Source organism: Berghia stephanieae, chromosome 1 (assembly GCF_034508935.2).
Source record: "Berghia stephanieae isolate SIO BIC M18660-M18661 chromosome 1, UCSD_Bste_1.3, whole genome shotgun sequence".
Taxonomy (NCBI): domain Eukaryota; kingdom Metazoa; phylum Mollusca; class Gastropoda; order Nudibranchia; family Aeolidiidae; genus Berghia; species Berghia stephanieae.
The window spans coordinates 46,661,442-46,668,941 of NC_088360.1; the positions used below are offsets into that span (position 1 = coordinate 46,661,442).

The 7,500-nt window shown below is 35.2% G+C and overlaps 1 protein-coding gene across 4 annotated transcripts in view; it reads right to left on the reverse strand.

Annotated features, from left to right (window-relative positions):
* The window catches only part of LOC144976262 (axotactin-like), a 134,296-nt gene that overhangs the window by 54,097 nt on the left and 72,699 nt on the right, over window positions 1–7,500 (reverse strand). For all 4 annotated transcript variants that reach the window (XM_078920463.1, XM_078920476.1, XM_078920469.1 and 1 more), the window contains exons 7-8: window positions 6,333–6,442; window positions 2,333–2,490 (exon numbers count right to left, since the gene is read on the reverse strand). In XM_078920463.1, the coding sequence (XP_078776589.1) occupies window positions 2,333–2,490; window positions 6,333–6,442 (268 nt within the window). The remainder of the gene's footprint in view (window positions 1–2,332; window positions 2,491–6,332; window positions 6,443–7,500) is intronic.

Consider the following 7,500-nt stretch of genomic DNA (forward strand, 5'->3'; position numbering starts at 1 on the left):
CATCATCGGTATCATTATCGTTGTTACGAGTAGTAGATCAAGAAATAAAACATAGAATTATATTTGTCCTTAGAGTTTTATTAATCGTGTTTTGTTGATAAAGGGGAAACCCGAAACGTCAACAGTATATGTCTTATAAATTGAAGATTACGATTCAATACCTATCTTTATTTATTTCATGTGAGCTTCAAGCAGCAACATGTTCATTATTATATATTTGGCAAATTGCATTTTTTGGACCACTAAGGCTCTGAAACCACAGGACCAGTCGTTACCAAATTATGCATGGTGTTTACATTTGACATTGAAGGTGGTTTTCGTATAATATGAGATTGATTAGTCACTGTGACGATTTTATCAAAAAATCAAATTTGTTTGAAAATTGAAAACTGAATGCCATCATTTTTAGCTCGTGGGTTGTGTGTCAACCTTCAGGCGAGTATGTCAACGAGGTGAGATTACTTGAATTGAATCGATACCAGTTAGTGGTACCTCTCATTATTTTGAACACAATCAATCTCGTAAAATTTATATGAACTTTTTTCCGTTCTTAACATTGGAGAAGAAATCTAAGAAAGGTCAGGGAAATAAATAAGATGATCAATGCCCAAATAGAAATCACCCTGGAGTTCTTTACCAAGTCGAGAATTGTATTGTCTATTAAGACAATAGAAATCGACTTCAAATTTTATCTGGAATCATAAATTTGAGATGATCGACTAATCATTGAACGAGCATAAAAGCGGTACACATTACATCGAGAGATAGGTCATTACAAACAAGTAAAAAGAAATTATTTTTGAGTGTATTGACGTATAAATTGGTGACAAGAAGGGTATTTTTTTCTGAGTGAAACTATCTAAATTTACATATGAATCAAAATTCTTAAGCACATATAGTAGAAACACAAAATAACGGTTTAACTAATGATTTAGAATGGAAGCGGCAAAACGCCATGCATTATGCTTTCAAACATAAAATTAAAATACGTTCGGAGACAAAAGACAAGTAAAAACTAAATTATTAAATATTCTTTATCAATAATGATATGAATTAATGATGACTTCTTTTATTATCGCCGCGTTGTTGTCAATTAAACATATCAATGAAAATAAAAACAAAGGTGAAAATAAAGACAAGAAAACAAGTTACCAACAAATTGCTTTTTAACCTTAGAAATATTATTTATTCAACATGGGCCCATACGTTCTCATAGCTCAGCAGATAAAATAAAAATCGCGCTGTTTGGAGTTGTATATTTAAATTCTTAAACATTACTGGTCATTAGTGGCCCAAAATAGATTATTGCATCTTTAAATAGTTAATCAAATCAAAACATGCCTCTATAATAATGATTCAGTGTACGTGGAACGGAATTATGATAGCTTAACATAATACTCCTAAGGAATGCTCAAAACTTTGAAATATGGATGGTCGGAGGATCAAATCTCTGAAGTATCGATTTTCACGATCGGCGGATCAAAGGTCTGAAGCCTCTTCCGAACTTTGCGCATCATGTTTTATTTAATTTTGGGCGGATCAGACATGTAATGGCGATTATGTCTGATCCTCCCAAAATAAAATAAAACATGGTGCGAAAAGTTCGTATGCAGACTTCAGACTTTTGATCCCGCGATCGTGAAAGTGAAAATCGGGACTTCAGAGATTTGGTCCGCCGATCATCGAAATATAGATACATATAGGTGCAGATAGGGCCAGTGATGCTGGAATATTATAATATAAACATGAGCATTGGAGAACAATGCAAGGACTACAATGGAATTGAGATGAAGAAAAAGGCTAGCTAACATGCTTGCTTTAGAATATTCCAATCAGAAGTACCCGTAATAGAATATTTCCCGAGAACTTTTAACTGATTCCCTTTAGTCAAACCATATAATTTTTAAATGTCCAAGTGTATATGCAACCATATACATTATGGAAACCGTGAAATAAGGATTGATAATTAGAGATATCACCTTGCCTATATTCTAACATGGGGTAAATCAATATCACAGGGTTCGTGTAACTCAAAATACAAAGGGATGAATAAAACAACCTGATGGCTCTTAACTCGTCAACAATCAAGCAACCATTATCTTCATTGCTTGAAAGATTATTGACCACATAGTACGCAATATAATTGTGTAGCATTGTCGGGTCACAGGAAGTTGACCAATCCTTATGTCCAACAAGCCACACAAATCCACGATCCCTCCTACTCATATAAAGGAAAGAGCTGTGAGCATCACATCGGCCTAATATCGAGCAGTGCCGCATTGCAGCGATCTCGATTGGTCATTGGGGATATCTTAATTGATTTACGTCATACCTGCCATCATCCAATCCAATTCCACCAGAAAATGTGATGTCATCCCTCTCAAAGGAAACGGAAGCATGTATTTCTCCGCTGTAAACGGAGACTGTCACGTGACTGTGGAATGGTGTCCCACCTACTGCGTACAACAAAACACCAGAATCACGGTCCGTCTGCAAATAAACAAAAATTATATATCTATTGGGTAGAAGCTTTAAATTTTACTTCTCGTTTCAGTCTCCGAAACTACTAAACTGAAATATAATCCCAACAACGAACACATACGCCTAGTACCCTAGCATTACGGCTTAATTGTTTCATAAAAATAAAAACAATAGCTCATGGCCGTGTACAATGATATTTCTCTTAAAATTGTCAATTGTAATCGGAAGTCTCGTTCTACTCTGGCAAATCATTATACAATTAGTTCTAAGTCTAAGATATTCCAAACAAAATGTCTGAAAACTCCAAATCTGACTAAATTGAATCTAACAAATGCCATTTTTTCGAACCCAAACTCTTAAAATAGGGATCATCTTCTAGTTTTAAAGATTGCGTCATAGTTTCAACTTTTCCCGTTAGAAACCCGTCAAAACAATAAATTAATTTCTTCTTTTCAAGTTCAATTTCAACTTCTTTATTTGCAAAAGGAAAATTACTACAGATTTTATACAAATCATGTGGTGACTTTCTCAATTATTGAGTTCAAAATTTAATGTTTAATTTTTGATCAAATTTGTTGTTGTTAGTAATATCATGGATTTCTGGTGGGAGAATGTTACTTGGTGGATCTTGGGGAGGGGGGGGGGGGGGGGGCTTTATTTTTTGCTGGCTCTGTGTGTTGGAATGGTGAAGCTACTGCTATGGTATTTTTGTAAATGTATGGTGTTTTTTGTGTGTAAAATATCGTGGTAGAACCACTGCTGTTTTGTTAGAATATAACATTTCAGCATTCATAGAAGACTCAAAATGTTTACAAAGTACAAACTGTGGACTCAAATTCTGCTCATAGGTAGTTCAAACGCCTGGGCAATAAGACGACGAAGTGCTATTCCTAACACTGTCAGACAAGCATCGTTTTGGATGTCAATCGAACAGTGCCAACACTGCCAATAGTCAGAAAGCAGATCTGATGGATTTGGGGAACCGGCGGTATATTTTTTATTGGCGGAAGAACTTGGTCCTATATATCAATAGATTTAATTTAAGATAAGATACATGTAAAATATGTAAAATAATCTTTGAGTTATAACACCAGTTAGTTTTGAATGATCCTTGTTGTATTTATCAGACAATCTTTCATTACGCTCAGATTTGGGAGGAAGAGAAAGAGAGAAAAAATATAAAGACAGAAAAAGTGTGCGCGCGTGGGCACGCGCGCGCGCGCGCGCGCGCGCGAGAGAGAGAGAGAGAGAGAGAGAGAGAGAGAGAGAGAGAGAGAGAGAGAGAGAGAGAGAGAGAATGCAAAGACAGACAGCAAAATACAGAGAGAATAAGGGGAAGACAAAAACAGATAGCTCGAGCTTTTGGTAGATAGGTAGATAGTTAACTGGTTAGATTGATAGATAAATAGATTTACAGATGGAGATATAAATGGATAGATAGATAACAACAAAGAGGGATTGTGATAGAGATGAGAGAGCGGGAGAGAGAGAGAGAGAGAGAGAGAGAGAGAGAGAGAGGAGAGAGAGAGAAGAGAGAGAGAGAGGAGAAAGAAAGAGAGAGAGAGAGAGAGAAAGAAATAAAGAGAGAGAGAGAGAGAGGGAGAGAGAGAGAGAGAGAGAGAGAGAGAGAGAGAGAGAGAGAGAGAGAGAGAGAATAAGAAGATGAAGGGAGAGGAATTATAGACATCTTACTTAAGACATTTTCTTTCCAATGTCCCATTGTTAAGGTTAGATAAGCGAGAATAAAGTACTTCAATAAAATGATCACCGTAATTTCTTGAACTCAGAAAGAAATCGATGTCATCATTTAACCCCCCCCCCCCCCCAAACACACAATACTGTTATATAAATATATAATTCATCCAGTTTCCTATGGGTAGACAAGGCCCCGTCATCCCATGACTATTAATTCAATAAAAAAAACCCGGGTGTATGTTTTTTATTCCATGACATTCGAAGGGAATACAAGAGTCTCATTTATGAGGTGATTATTGATTGGAATGATGATGTTTGTGGAGAAATGGTAATAAAAGGATTGAAAAGAAAAACCGAATTCATATCAGATTACTTAAAATCGAATTTCTAAAATTTAAAATAAACATTGGTTGTAGACACCTAGTTTACTTTATTCTCTACCCCCCCCCCCCCCCCCTCTCTCTCTCTCTCTCTCTCTCTCTCTCTCTCTCTCTCTCTCTCTCTTTATCTTTATTTATCCATCTATCTTCCTACACACACACACACACACACACACATATATATATATATATATATATATATATATATATATATATATATATATATATAAATATATATATATATATACATGACCGGTAAAAAATAAAATAGTTTTAAACCTAATGCCTATGGTAAGGTGTGATAATGATGATGATGATGATGATGATGAGGAGGAGGAGGAGGAGGAGGAGGAGGAGGAGGAGGAGGAGGAGGAGGGGAGGAGGGGAGAAAAAGGAGTACTGGAAGCATCAATACAACTACCACTACGACTTCATCTATTAGTGCTGCTACTAATACAACTGTCACTACCTCTATATATTTTAGATAAATATTAAGACATAAAAGTAAGTGATATGATTAGCTTACTGTTAATGGGTCATTTTAATTTCAGTTGGTAACGTGTGAGATCTTTTCTGTATTTCCTGTCTATCTTAACATAAAGTATTACAATTGTAACTGAGTTCTTTTTATTTTCTTGTTATTGGCTGAAAAAAGATTATAAGCCTGAACATTTCTGTGTTTTATATTATATTATCCTTTGAAGCTGTTATTTTAATATTTGGTCATAAGATATGACTGTTGATGTAGACCGAAATTTAAATGTTTTTCAGTGCAAGTATACACTCAATTATTCAATCACTGAAAAAAGTTCACAATTGGAATTTCCTGCCAAACCTACATTTTAATCTACTTTACCACTTCAAGTACATATTGAACATATTTATCTGCTTACGTTCTAACTGTGGACTAAATTATTGATAACAGGTGTGTAAATAGCAAACCAACACCTTTTTTACTTCCAAATAATTTAAAGCTTGCCTACCTAGCAATAAAATAGTTATTGAGTGAATTTAATAAATTTAGATTTCTTCTATCCAAGATATAAGTGTTCATTAGTTCCAAACCTAGAATGCTTGGCGCATAGTTGAGTCCTTGGAGAAGGCTCTTTACTCACATTCTCTCACCGTACTCAGGTGTAAAATGAGTACCTGGCCGTTAACAGCGTTGTCTTTGTCCGAAAATTTGTAATATCACCTAACAGGCGTCATGTCCCGTCAAACATGTTAAATGTTGCTGTTGACCAGGGACCCCTTGTAAAGCGCTTTGAGCACATTTAGTGGATCTTGCGCTATATAAAGATCAGTTTTATAGAATAAAAATTACTCAACCACCCATCCTTCTACTCATTAATTTAAAAATCAATCAATCAATTTATATGTATCTATATATATATATATATATATATATATATATATATATATAATATATATATATATATATATTTGTGTGTGTGTCTGTGTGTATGTATGTATGTGAGTGTACGACCTGGCACAAAGAGCGCTCCGTGAAAATGTGCAATAAATCCCTTATTTTTTGGACCACATCATTTAAATTTGAGAGTAAAAAACCTTTTTTATGGTAAAATGTGCACTGCAAGTTTCTTCACAGTACGATAGAAGTCTCAGGGTTGAGAATTTTTGACAAGATGAGGGTCATTTTGATAGGTCGATCAATATAAGGGCGAATTTTCTGACAATTTAAAAAAAAATGTATCTTTCTAGAGTGCGGCAAATATCTTGGTCATTTCATCCACAAATCCCTTTATAAAACCTTACCTTAAATTCCATGGATATCATGGCGTTATCTATAAATAGCCTGTCTGTCTTTTCTTCGTACAATTGGTAGGTTATCCACTCATATCCGCGGAACGTCATCACTGTGGTATCTAAAGATGAAAAATATTTAACACGAATTATGTTATTGCAGAAAAAGAAATTGTAAAGCTTGAAAATAAGTAATTGCTTCGTACCCGAAATCTACCAAGTTCGAAAACAGCATTGCTCTTGAGCAAGTCACCTCGCCCTGCCTAGCTCATTTTGCAGTGCGCCACTGCGGCTGACGCCTGGTTACACGAGTAAAAATTAATAAAAATAACCGCGGTTTGAAACCCCATTTCTCAGTAGTTGTCTTTGATATTTTCGTACAATAAATTTAACGGTCCAATCATTTATTATAACTGTGACTTCGAAAAAACAACAACAAACACGAATGAAAGAAAACCACAAAACAAGACACCATCACCACAACAACAACAGCGACGAAGACGACAACAACAACAACAACTACTACTACTACTACTACTATTACTACAACAACAACAGCAACAACAACAACAGCTACTACTACTACTACTACTACTACTACTACTACTACTACTACTACTACTACTACTTCTACTACTACTACTACTACTACTACTACTACTACTACTACTACTATTATATTACTACTACTACTACTACTACTACTACTACTACTACTACTACTATACTTACTACTACTACTACTACTACTACTACTACTACTACTACTACTACTTCTCTACTACTACTACTAATACTACTACTACATCTACTACTACTACTACTAACTACTACTACTACACACTCTACTATACAAACCGACACATCACTACTACTAAAAGCGTGAATGTTAGAGAATTAGTAGTGGTAGAAGTGGTAGTAAGAGTAATAGTAATGCACAGATATGATTGTATAAATCGATTATTTGAATGAAAATGTTGATGCCTAAGTTAATGTAATTTGTATGTACAAAAGCCGGTTTGTTTGCTTTATAAATATACTTTTTGGAGTGTCTCTCTCACCCATCCCCCCCCCCCCCTCTCTCTCTCTCTCTCTCTCTCTCTCTCTCTCTCTCTCTCGTTCTCTCTAGCTAACTTGCTTTCCCTTCTTTTTATCATTATTTTACCGGGCGCCAAGTCTC